This window comes from Artibeus jamaicensis, unplaced genomic scaffold, assembly GCF_021234435.1.
Source record: "Artibeus jamaicensis isolate MK-2021 breed Jamaican fruit bat unplaced genomic scaffold, CSHL_Jam_final contig_354, whole genome shotgun sequence".
In the NCBI taxonomy this organism is placed as follows: Eukaryota; Metazoa; Chordata; class Mammalia; order Chiroptera; family Phyllostomidae; genus Artibeus; species Artibeus jamaicensis.
Window position 1 is genome coordinate 17,370,850 of NW_026521803.1, and position 13,914 is coordinate 17,384,763.

General features: G+C 35.5%; 1 protein-coding gene across 1 annotated transcript in view; it reads right to left on the reverse strand.

Annotated features, from left to right (window-relative positions):
* The window catches only part of CCDC178 (coiled-coil domain containing 178), a 327,320-nt gene that overhangs the window by 201,283 nt on the left and 112,123 nt on the right, over positions 1-13,914 (reverse strand). The window contains exons 15-18 of the mRNA XM_037154533.2: positions 10,694-10,756; positions 8,860-9,021; positions 7,212-7,325; positions 40-185 (exon numbers count right to left, since the gene is read on the reverse strand). Of these exons, the coding sequence (XP_037010428.2) occupies positions 40-185; positions 7,212-7,325; positions 8,860-9,021; positions 10,694-10,756 (485 nt within the window). The remainder of the gene's footprint in view (positions 1-39; positions 186-7,211; positions 7,326-8,859; positions 9,022-10,693; positions 10,757-13,914) is intronic.

A 13,914-nucleotide genomic window follows, 5' to 3' on the forward strand; every position in this document is an offset into this window, starting at 1 on the left:
ATAACACATTTAATAGTTTGATACAATTTAAACACTTACTTCAAATTGTCAAGTATCTCAATAAAATTTTTCTTTTCCTCTTCTTTTTCTTCCAGGTCCTTATTCAATGTGCTTATTTTTGTATGATAAATCACTGTTTTACTTTTAGCTGTCTCTATTTCATTAAATATTACTGAGTATTTTTCCTGGAAAACAAATTCAGAGATGGTTTATTTTTAAATCTTTGGCATTTGGAGGCCCAAAGATAATTATGTTTGGCTATATGAAAAATTAAAAGCAAATAGTGACTTCTTTTTGATGTAAGCACTAAATTATTTTCACATTATTTTTGTCATCGTTTCATCTTATGAGATTCTGTAAAAGATGGGTCAGAACTATGTGTCCTGTCTCCCGCATCTCTCTTCCTCTCTTTCTCCCACCCCCACTCTCCCTGCACTAGTCTGTTCCCACTCTCCCATGCACACATACCTTAGACTCATAGCTTCCCAAGATGCAAACATAAAGGTTACTGGCTTTCAAACATGTACAGTGAAGGTGGGGAAGGATACATATTGTGCTGGTCTTTTTTTAAAAAATCATTGATATTTAATTCCAGTGCAATTTCCCAAACAGGCCCATGCAATTCCAGGTTGGAGATTTGATTTTTGCACAGTCCCTTCATACCTGCTGGCACATATATTGACTAATTTACTGACTGGGTGACTAACTTACCGAAGGTCATTCCCTGTGTCTGGCATTGCTTCTAATTAGTGCTACCTTTCTCACTGAGTCCTGAGATCTCAACTGCTCTATGCTCCTATTTTTTTCCATTTGCCTCCATATGCTTCCCAATTCTGTCTCCACTCAAAGATTTCAAGAATGGCTAATCTTTCATATTTATTTTCCTATAAAAATCTGCTGTCTGTCCAAGATGTTGAACATTTGGTACAGTATTTGAATTTACATATTCTCTCTGTTTTCTTTCGTTTTCTGGAAGTTCTAGAATTTTTTTACTGATACATGAAGGTTGGTTTTTTTTGGTTGTTGTTCATTTTGTTTGTTAATACCAGAGTATGAGAAGGCAAAAGTATGCATTAAAGTAAGTGTGTAGGAGTCAGAGAGAACTGCAACTCTCAATACAACATGCTATATCTATCACGAAACTCGGCTTTCAGGGGAGATTCCATTTTTCATGCCTTAATCTTTTTCTTTTAAATCAATGTGTGGTTCTCTCTCTTGTACCCCCTTCTAGAGGACTTGGCTTGCAGCTCAGGCATGTGCCCTGACTTGGAATCAAACCAGAGACCCTTTGCTTTGCAGTCTGGCACTCAGTCCACTGAGCCACAGCAGCCAGGGTGCATGCCTTAAACTTGAATGAAGATCCTCACGGGAAACTAAGAAGACTTCAGAAGCAATGGTGTCAACCACTTACAATGGTGTCAACCACTTACAATGGTGACCATGCAGCCAATTCAGCAAGCTGAAGGTGGTGCCAGAGGATTCTACACTAATGGCAAGAAAGAAATTGTGCTTCCTGCACACAGCAGTAAAAAACAAAAATTGTATTTTGGTACCTTTAATAGGTACCATCAGTGAGGCTTTGTAATTGCGAGTAGTGTATCCATTTCCGTGGCATCAAAAATATCAGAGACGTCCCCACATTGATTTGAGTCTGGACAGAAAAAACTGTTAGGTGCCACATGTCAAAAGTATAAATGTTCATCTGAGTGAACAGCAGCTTGAGGATGCCGAGAGCCCTTTGTAAGTCTTTTGATGAGAGCTGACACATCACCAGAGCAAATGGGTACAGAAGCATAAAATGGTAAATTTATAATTTGACTATTTGGGGGTTATTTTTTTTTCTCTAGCCAGGGTGACAAAGGTTTCAGAAATTGGGAGGCTTTATACCCAAAGGTACTTTCATGTCCAGACTTGGAAAGGTCTAGAAATCTGAATTGCAGTTAATTAATATTTTATTATACAACACTTTTCATTATTCCCTTATCTGAAAAACTCCCAAATCACATGTTTTAAAAATTAAGTAATAAAAATAATATTCAGATTCTAGATTTTAATGAAAATTATATTTTAATTTTATGAAAATTTAATAAATATGATATGTTATCTAAATGTAAGAAGTTCAAATTCTATACCTAAGATTTAAATAGGGGTTAAAAATAGTAAAAATTTATAGCACTGTTCCGCTTGGCACATGACTGAAATGCTTATGCATAGTAAAGAGAATTTGTGCCAGAGCTTAGTTCTTAGATGACAAAAAATGGCACCTGTAGCACTGATCGTATACCAAACAACATAATGAGCACTTAATAAATGCTATTAGTGATGTTTGACACTGCAACAGTTTGCAACAGTTTCTTTAAAATGGGATTCACATCAAAATGGGGTTCTTTAAAATGTGGGCATGGCCCACAAGGTGGTTATTCATCCAGGCATTGCCTGTCTCACTAGCTCCATCTCTTTTCACTTTCGTGACAGCTGCCCTGCTCTTGGACCGTGCTGAACAACTCACCCTTCCACGAACACATGGCATTCTCCTATGACCTCTTCACTTTGCAAACATAGTGTCTGTTTCTAGAGTGCACTTACCTCATTTCTTCAAGGTAAAAATTATATACTACTACTACTAATAATAATTATTATTATTATCATTATGATAATTAATATCATAATTAGTATTATGATTATGATAATTATCATTATCATAATAATGATAATAATAATAATTATTATTATAATACAAAGAGAAGCCATTGTTAAGTATTTCCAGTGCCAATTATTATTCTTTTAGGAGTTTTATGTATATTGTCTCTATTCTCTTCAATGTTATGGCAACCTCCATTTTTTCCATTAGTCTTCTCATTTTTAGACAAAAACTTTTCTGTAAAACCTTCCCTGCTTCCCTCAGTTGGTTTCAGTTCCCTCCTCCATGACCTTCTCGCAGGTTATTACATGGCTGCCATGGCTCTGCACACAACACATTAATGTTGTCTGTTTCTTTGATGCCCCCAAAAACTATGTGCTTCTTGAATTAACCAAGTTCTCCTTTTACTCCCCCAACTCCAGTAACTTCCAACAATATTTAATGTACTTAAAGCACTCAATTGTAACTGGAAAAACAAGCTTATTTAAAGGACAAATAACATGAACTTTTCTCTAACCCTCCAACTTCTAGCGCACTCTGTAATATTGAGCACACACGCACAAATAGTGGTCAGCCATATTCTTTGGCACTTGTTTATATTTCTTAGATATGCCACCTTTGGCAATTTTTAGTTAATATTTTTGAAATTAATAGTCAGATATGGACGTAAGAACTGTGGTGGCTTCCTAATGCAGTGATGAACACTTATGTTTTATTTTTTGTGATCTGTGACAAGTGATCTGTTGTCAATAATAAGAGTGTGCTAAGTAGTTACAGCTAGTGTGAATATTTTGTCCTTATTTTAAAGGAAATACTTTTCATGTTTCATCACTAAGTATGATGTTTCGTGGAATATACTGGTCTGCAGATTGTAACACATATTGTCAAGGTAAAGATGTTTTCATTCTATTTCTAGACAGGTAAGAGTCTTTCTAAAAATCATTAGTGGCTCTAGAGTTGTATCAAATAGTTTAGACTAATTGTCTTTTATTTCTACAAGTGTAGTGAATTATATAATATAATTGTTTATACTGAATCATCTTTATTCTTCAAAGGAATCTGATTTTGCATAATGTATTCTTTTTAGCACATGGTAAAATTCAATTTGCTGATATATTTAAGAATTTGTCATCTATATTCATAAGTGAGATCACCTATACACTTTTATGCTAATATTTCTCACTTATGGTCTCAAGATTATATTATCGTAGAGTGAATTTAAATATTTTCTGTTCTTTCTTATGCTGTGAACCCAGCCTTTGCAGGAAGCCTGTAAAATACCCAGGCTTGTCTGTGTCTTAGTGGTAGAGTTTGGACAAATTAAGTTTATTTTATAATTATTAGTCTATTACTGTGTTTTTTCTCTTCATCCAGTTTTCATCACTAATATTTTATAAATGAAATATATACTTCATGTAGATTTTAAAACAAATTACTATGCAAAATAGCAGTTTCCTTCATTTCTATATATAATTATGTCTCTTTTAATTTTTCCTATTTTTCTTTCTCAATTTTTGTTAATTTCTATTTTCTCTTTTTCTTTAAATATTGAACATGTATGCCAAATACTTTTAGTTTGTCCTATAAAATAATGCATTGGTGATACCAAAGTACGATCTTTACCTAATTTTGCTCTGTAATTTATCATCGGTCATCTATAAATAAATGGTAATTTGTATTTCTAAATATTCCTTAACACAGAAGCAAATCAATAATAAGAAATATAACAAAATATTTTCAATAGTCTATATATTTCTTTGTTTTTCTTTTGGCTATATTTTTTGTTATTGAGTGCTGATTTTACTTTATGTGGTCAATAAGAGTAACCTGTAAGATTTGACTAGTATAAAGTAATGGTTAGAAGCATAGATTCCAGTGGCCTGTGTCAAACATAGTGAATCTCTCCTCGACACTAATGAGTTATATGAAAATGAATAAGCTTATTAAAAAACAAGGCATCAGATGCTTCAACTGTACAATGGACATGACAATAGCACACTCTTCATAGAATCGTCACAAAGATGAAAAGAGTTAATGTGCCTGAGCACTTCAAACAATGCCTGGCATATAGAAAGTATGCAACATATTAATAATCCATTATCTTATTATAAATATTACCATCATTTTCCTTGGTAATATTTTTATGTTTTTTGGTGGGCCCTTTACAGGGCAAACTTTTTCAAAATGATATAATCACATCCCTAACTCATGGCCCCCATGTTGACCAATTACAAATCTGATAGTGGCTACCTAGAAAATATACCCAGAGGATATTGGGTTAAAGGCAATGGACTATTTTCACTTCGCTACATCCAATGAATCTCTAAAGATAGAGTATTAGAGGCAAGGATTTTTAGGGAATAAATATTTATAATTTAGAAAATTCTCTGAAACCTTTTGATATGCCAACATTTGTTCATGCTGCCTACCTACCAGTTGAGGGAGAAATTTTGATGTCAGATATTAACAAATGTTTTGTTCCGTAGATTGGCTTCATTTGTAAAAACAGGGCACTATTTGGTACAATACAGACTGACACCTCTACTCTGTCGGAAAAGAGATGGGACACACTAGACTGATGCAGAAGACACTGGAAGAGAAAAGGAGCACAGAGACGGTATGCCCGCATGTGTGCACATGTGCGCAGGTACACACATAAGCACGTACAGAATCAACTTAGTGCCACCAATTAGAACTGAGAAACATCCATCTAAAGTTAAATTTTCTTCAATACTTTTTATGGGCATAAAGTGAACATTAAAATCTTTTTCAAGAGTGGTGGACTTCCACCAAGATGGAGGCATAGGTGGAGACGCCCTGCTTTCTCACACAACCAAGTTTAGAGACAACAAAATATTAACAACAGAAAACACAGCCAGAACACAGAAAATTGAACTTTTCAGAAGTCTGATAACAACGAATTCTTCAGCCTGACTGGTAAGAGGGCCGAAGCCAGCAGCTGGCAGAGTGAGGTGGCAAAGGAAAACTCGGTCAGAAGGACTCAGGTGCGCGGATCCCAGGTGTGGGGTTGCAACAGGCGGACCCAGTGAGCAACCTATTGAGTGCGACCCAGTGAGCAACCGACAGACCCAGGGAGGGTGCAGGGCTGCGGGTTGACTGTGGTCTTGAATTTGTGCACAGATAGACCGGCGAGGGAGTGGGCAGTGAGATGGGACCAAGCAGGCCCCAGCAGCCAGAGGCAGCAGAGGAGGCCGCCATTTCCCTGCTCTGACCCTGCCCCCACATACAGCTCACAACCCATCGACCTGGGCGGCCCCACCCTGGTGAACATCTAAGGCTCTGCTCCTCATACTTAAGGGGCATGAACAGACCAAAAATGGCTCAAGAAGATCCCAAAGCCCTAGAGCCCATAACTCTTAGCAACAAAGAAATAGCAAAACTTTCAGATGCACAGTTCAAAACACTGGTGATCAGGATGCTCACAGAACTGGTTGATTTTAGTCACAAATTAGAGGAATATATGAAGGTTAAACTAATTGAAATGAAGGGAATTGCACAGGAAACCAATAGTGATGAAAAGGAAACTGGGACTCAAATCAAGGGAGTGAACCAGAGGAAGGAAAAAATGACCAAACATAAAAATATAAAGAAACAAGAATTCAAAAAAATGAGGAGAGACTTAGGAACCTCCAGGACATCTTTAAACACTCCAACATCTAAATTATAGGAGTACCAGAAGGGGGAAGAGGAACAGCCACCAGTGGAAAACTTATTTGAACAAATAATAAAGGAGAATTTCCCCAATCTGGCAAAGGAAATAGACTTCCAGGAAATCCAGGAAGCTCAGAGAGTTTCCTGAGGCACATCATCATTACATTAGCCAAGATTAAAATGAAGAAGAGAATTCTAGAAGCAGCAAGAGCTAAGGGGACAGTCACCTACAAAGGAGTTCCCATCAGACAGTCAGCAAATTTCTCGAGAGACCTTACAGGCAAGAAGAGGCTGGAAAGAGGTATTCCAAGTCATGAAATCCAAAGACCTACAACCAAGATTACTCTATCCAGCAAAACTTTCATTTAGAATGGAAGGACAGATAAAGTGCTTCTCAGATAAGATCAAATTCAAGGAGTTCATCATTACCAAGCCCTTATTATATGAAATGTTAAAGGGACTTATCTAAGAAAAAGAAGATAAAAAAGATGAACAGTGAAAGGACGGCAAACTCACAGCTATTAACAACCACACCTAAAATAAAAGCAAACTAAGAGGACAGCTAGATCAGGAGCAGAAACATAGAAATGAAGATCTCATGGAGGGTTAGCAACAGGGGAGTGGGAGGAGGAGAAGGGGGGAGAAGGTACAGAAAATAAGTAGCATAGATGGTAGGTAGAAAATAGATAGGGGGTAGGGCAAGAATAGTATGGGAAATATAGAATCTAAAGAACTTGAGGCACGTGGTCATAAACTAAAGGGGGGATGGTGGGGGAGGGGATGCACAGAGTGGAGGGGAATGAAGGGGGGGATGAACAACTGTAATGGCATAATCAACAAAATAAAATTAAATTAAAAACAAACAAACAAAAAATCTTTTTCATATTAAATTCTTTACCTCAGTTTCTATTAGTGCTTCTTTAGTTTTCTTCCCCTTTTTCCGCAATTTTTTCTTTGTTTTTTGTACATTTTCTTTAACATAGTTTTTCTTTTCAATTATACGATGTAGTATCTAGGACACAGAAATTAAGGTATGTAGCATTTACAATTCAATTATCCTGGTGTAAACAAAATATATCCCAAGTGACTATTTTAATAATAACAATATATATTTTGATATAAAGGCAAAGGAGCACCACACATGAATTACAAAAACATACTATGATATCCACAATCCCAATATTCAATTTGAGGTACTTAAGAAAACAATTGTATCCATTTTAGCTAAGTAATAAACACAATTCAACTCACATAGAAATTATGAATTTTCATCACAATATTTAAAACATTTAACCAATATTAAAGCTTCGCTACAAATCATTACAGAAAGGGTATATAATAAGCTATTCTTTCTAAGAGTTTTTGCTAAATTAAAATGTATTACAATTTAGAAACTATTAAAATAAAAAATTGATTACTAAGCTACAAGAAAATATAAAACAGTGGCTATTATAAAATAAGGAAAAACAAAAGTCATTAATCTGTTCTGGACTTTATTATTATACTCAAATAATTATATTGAGACTTTTGATACAATTAATAAATTTCTATCATGAATGTAAGGAGAAGTCATCATCAAAACCATTCATCTCTCTAGGTGTTAGTTACATGAGCTTCAGGAAAAGCATTCAGAAGCCCTAAGTAGGGTAACATGCTCAGAATTTGTTTCCATGCTTTATAGACTTGTGCAAGTTGCTTCATGTATTTGGGTCTCAATTTTCTGAAGTCTATAATGCAGATAAACTGTCTCCTGCCTATTCTACCGGGAGGCTTTGAAGATAAAAAAAAAAAAAATACTTTCATACTAGGAACAGTTTGCAAACACAAAGTTGTTTAAATTTAAAAAAATGATCATTTTTAGAGACCAGAATATAAAGTTACATCATTACTTACAATGAAAAAAATCCTGTTTTCAAAATGGCCCAAATGAATAATACGTATGCACTCCCTGCAGCAAAAGACAAGGATGTACAACTCTTACCACACCCTCGACTTCTCCAAAAGACTAATGACATTGTGTATGCATATTTTGTCTACTACATTTTCCTTTGGGAAGGGCTAGTAATATCAGTTACTGCCAAAAACTTGTTGTTTTAAAAATATTTTATCAACATTTGCTTTATTTGTCATCCAACCTGTTTTCCACATGCATCAAAAATGTCCCATGAAAATGTCAAGATGCATTATATTTTATATCTGAGTAAACACAGCTTTACCATTTTATTAATGAACAGGGAAGACTTTAAATTCAATGTACCGTAGTGGGCAATCATGCCAAATAAATCATTACTCACCTATTTGAAAACTGCTTTCCATAAGTGCACTCTAAGATACAGTGCAGGGTTCCAGGTAATGATATCAATAGTCATTCTACATGGTTCCACTGAAGACCACTTGTGTGCTTATGGAATACTTATTCTGTTCATGATTTTACATCTTCCTATATGAAACCATAATTTTCCAAGTAATAATATAAAATCATATACATAATTGATCAATCTAAATACTGCTTCAAATTTGTTTCTGAGTTCATTGGAAATGCTTACCTCAAACTGTTCTTTGTGGATATTTTTGATCCTTACAGCATCATTTTCCATTTGAACTAGAGGTGCCTCTGTTTCTGCCAGTATTAAGGAAAACATCACTTTTCTTTTCAGAAGCTCCTGCTTTTCAAGTATCTGTTTTTCTTGTAGAGCATACATTTTTTTCTGCCAGCAAAGATTTAAAATAATTCATTCAGTTATTAACCGTCTAAACATTCATTGTCTTCCTCTTGCACTAGGTAGGAATATTTGCTATTATTTGAAAATCAAAAACATAAATGCCTCCACAAAAAAACAATGGGCATAAATATGACATATTTTTAAAGTACACACATTATTAGAAAAATTGTAAGAGGAAAATATTAATAGACAATAAAAATAAAACATTCTTAAGTTAGTATGGAAGATAATAAGGCTAGAGAACACACTAATGATAAATATTGAAGTATATTGGGCTGGCCAAAAAGTTCATTTCATTTTCACTAATAACTTTCTTGATTTGGATATTTTGAGTATGTCGCTATCTCCCATGTGGTAGAACACTGATTGTTGTCAAGTAATGTCTCAATTTGGTCACTATCAACTTCAACTGGTCTACCTGACCATGGAGCATCGTCCAGCGAGAAATCTCCAGCATGAAACTTCACAAAACACTTTTAACATAGTCGATCAATCACAGCATCTTCTCCATAGATGACACAAATCTTCTTTGCATTTTGGTTGCATTTTTATCTATCTTGAAATAATAAAGTATAATATGCCAAAAATATTGCTTCTTTTCTTCCATCTTCAATATTAAGATGGCTACACAAAAATTTACCAATTTTGATCAATTTTTTTCTTTAAATGCACACTGATATCATAGGTAAGGTATACAGCTGTCACTACACAACCTAACAAAAGCGTTTTGAATGAAGTTAAAAACAACTAGAACCATCTTATGGAAAAAAACAAAAGAACATATCGGGTTGGTTTTGACCAACCCAATATGTAATTCTTGAAATCTAAGACCAAATGAAACCAATGAGCATAATTTAATAACAAAACAGCAAGCAACAAGGGTGAGAGGTTATAGAATACTAAATATATAAATAAATCAGAGAAACTGGCATTTCAAACACATAGAAGTAGAGAAACACTGCTTTATATGTTTGTAAATGTCAAATTTTCTAATAGAAAAAATTGCATAATTTGTGTTTGTTTCAAAGGGGACCAGAGATGCAGATAATGTCAAATAATCTTGAAAAATGACATTGTTTTGGACTCTTTTGCCCCTTGATTTTATTTCTTATAATAATAATTTCAAATGTTTATATATTTTTGAACAGGAGGCATTGCAGAAAGATGGCAATGATCAAACGACCCAACCTGGGTTTCAAAGGACATGTAGGTAGCACAGATAAAGATACAAAAATGAAAATTGATTCTACTGGCCGCTTTTGTCTCAATTTCTTTCATAGAAAAATCATAGCATATTTTTATTTTAGGGTTAAATGAAGAAATTCAACTGAAGGACACTTAAAATAAAGAAAACATAGCATCATCACAAAATAAGCTGAAGAGACACTTAGGAATAAGATCCCACTGCCCTTTTAGTAGGCCGGCAGAAATTCCCATTAAGCCACAAGATGAGACATGTACATGGGAGGTCAGTGTCTGTTTGCATGATCAGACACTGCTAGTTGCACACAGAGGGCAGCCGTCATCAGCACAGGAGGAAAAACTGCTGGCTTGCAAACCCAGGAGTGAAAAGATGCCTCATCACAGACAAATTTAAAATACTATGGAAAATGCAAATGAAAGGAAGAATACAATATTAAAAGCAAATTAGGATCACCTGAATCTTAATTCCAGTAGCCACTGCACCTCGAGTGAGTTTTTTCAAGAAATCTTCTCTACCCTATAAATTATTTTTTTAAAAAAATTTAAGAGAATTTATTTATTGAATATCAGAAAACATCTTAAAGACAATTACTAAGACGAGATACATTTTATTTCTGTTTAATGAAAAGTAAAATAAGTTACAAACTGAGTATTATTATAAACAAACAAGCCTGCTGTTATTTGAGGCACAGTTAGCATGTGATACAAAGCCATGGGACAGAATACAGAAGTTCAGTTCAAAGCACTTCATAGTTTATAATCTGGACCTAAAATATCCAAGTAATCAAAAATGGAAAAGCTAGACCATCTTCAATTCTTCTTTTTCAAAACTATCCATTTGTTTTTAATATTCATTTCCACAATAAAAACATTCAACTTTGAAAACAAGACAGATACAATTCAAGCTTGAAGTTTGCAATATGGAATCAGATTCTCCATTTGTCAAAAATAATTCCTTTCTTTTTTGTTTTTTCATTTTCTTATATCATTCCTTGAAAATGAGTGGGCACGATATATCTGGAAAAATCTTTCTGTCACTTGGAGAAAGAGTTTTAAACTCTTCATAGTTGTTTATTATATTATGCATTATCGAACAACCATTTTCTTCCGTTTCAGACTGACACCTATGAACCCCATGCTGAGAGAGGAGTTGGCTTGTGCATAGACTGTCCTCACATTTGAAAGAAAGGTATAGCTTTGCAAAGGCGCAATGGAGGTTCAGAAACGTCTCTAACATCCTTCCTTGATTGTAGACTCCCACGCCATCTCCCAGAGTCTACAGACACAATATAATGAAAGAACTCTATAAGTCTCTCCTACAACTCTTCCTGTTTGTTGGTGTACCAACTCATCAAAATTAGGCTTTCCTAAAGCAAACAGAAAACTCCAAAGATGGAAAAACAAACGCCACAAGGAAGGCAGTAATTTAAATACATCACCTCACCTAAGGACAGACCTCTATCTAAAGCCAATGCACACAATGATGTATTTTGATAATTTCAATGAAATTAGTTGCCTCTTCTAACATGATAGCAGACATAGTGGTTTATCAATTTGTTCAATATCTAATTAAGAGGGAACCAAATTAAAATGCCTCTATAAACTGGAAAAAATATATTGTATTCCAAGCCAGAGTGCTACATTTGACCTTTGTCTGAAACTAATTGAAGAGTGTGTGTGTGTGTGTGTGTGTGTGTGTGTGTGTGTGTGTACTGAAGAGATGAGTTGGGATAGTAAGGCATGAAGCTGAACAGATAGATTATGTAGAATTTTTAAAGCATAGTAAGAATAATAGTGAAGGACATTAAGCAAAGTGTGTGTTTTAGAAAGGTAACTTTGGTTGTAATATGGATTAACTAGTTTTTGTTTCCTTAAAATTCATTTATTCATCATTGCAAGTGTTTTTTTATTGTCATCCAGTAAGAAAGTAATTCATGGTTTAAAACCATTTAAGTCCCTTAACTTAGAAATATTAATATACAAAAAGGACATGTAGATGTAAAGGTATTAAAAACTGTAAGCAACATGTAAGAAATTATAGTAAAATAGACTAGGAGTCTGAAGCTGCAAGAGTGAAATAATTGGATTTCCTTGAATAGAAAGGATAGAGTCCCTAGAAATTTAGAAATCTGTACATCTGTACAAAACCAATTCAACTTGTTACCAGTGGACAAATCTGCACTTCCGGTGAGAACATCTGGAGTTTCACTCCAGCCCCTTAGAAAGCTCCAGAACTCTGTTTTCCACCACATCCCCACACCTTTCTGACTCAGAGGCCATGGTCAAGGGACTGATCACCAGAAGAGAAGGTGTTTATTACTGGCTGGACTGCCAGGGTCACACTTAAACCAGACACAGGATCATGGGGAGTATTTCCATCCAGATGTTCAAGGCCTTCCTTTGTTTTATCCCCTTACTAGAAGCATGACTGGCACCCCAGGCACTGGCAAATGCCCTGAAGCTGACCAGTTCCCAGAACTACTGAGTTACTATGATCTTTAAAACACCCTAGAACATGCCAAAGGCTGACACTGGGTGAGCTCAGATGGTCACAGGCCTTAGGTTGAGATGTGCAACATCTGAGTGAGGGGACTTCCTCGTTTTACAATCTCATCGTCAAAGGCGGGCAATACTATACTGTCAGTCATCAGACTTGAGCTGTGTGGGGAAGAGGAGTGACCTTAAGCAAAGGGACTTAACTGATTGCTGAAGGGAAATGTGGGCTGCTATGTCCACAGAGAAATATAACTGTCATGAGTCCCCTCAGTGATTAAACTGCCATTACTGCTGCTAATGATTATGGACAAAATATATTACCTACCTACTATGCATAATTATCTTATTTTAACTTTACAATGAAAGTGATGAAATAGCCGTTATTGTCCCTTTTTGTAAATTGGAAAAATGAGACAGAACGATTATGTAAATTGCCAATACAGAAAAAAAACTGAGCATACTCTGGAACCAGGATGCTAATTCACACAATCTCAGAGCCTGGGACTTTATCTAATTGATTTAGCATCTCACAGTCCTCGGATGCCTAGAATCCTAAATGTGAGGGGGATATTTAGTGTAATCTTCTGACTCTCATGGGCCTCCATCCTTGCAAATCTGCCCTTTCTGTGAGGCTGCCCAGGCTATTGGGTTGTTGAATTCTGTAACTGAGCCCCCTATACCACAGGTTGGAGGATGGAATGGGGATTTTGTGTTAAAGAGGTGCCAATCTGCCCATGACGCCACAGCTGGCTCTGAAATGGAACCTGCTGGGAAAGCTCTGAGCACTGGAGAGAGGCTGCCTTTTAATTAATTATGCAGTATGAACCATGTAGCTGCTGAGGATGGTACCAGAATCAGATGGGTACAAATTACTGCAGAGTTAACTTACACAGGTAACTATAGAGTGTGGTCTTAGTAAAATACTGATTGCACCATCAGTGAAAATGTCCAAAAAGAGAGACTAGAAAATTATAAACATCTACAGTAGCTTTAAAACTTTTCCTGGTTTAATATAAGCTAGGTATCACTTTTGTGAATTTGCTGTCTCAGGAGATTTTTCCAGAATGATATATATATATGTAGGCAGCCCTTGTGCAGGGTGCTGCTAACTAAACTCATGCATATTGGGGTCAAGCAAAGTGGCTCAGGGCTCAGAGAGCTGGGTGCTGTGCAAAGGGA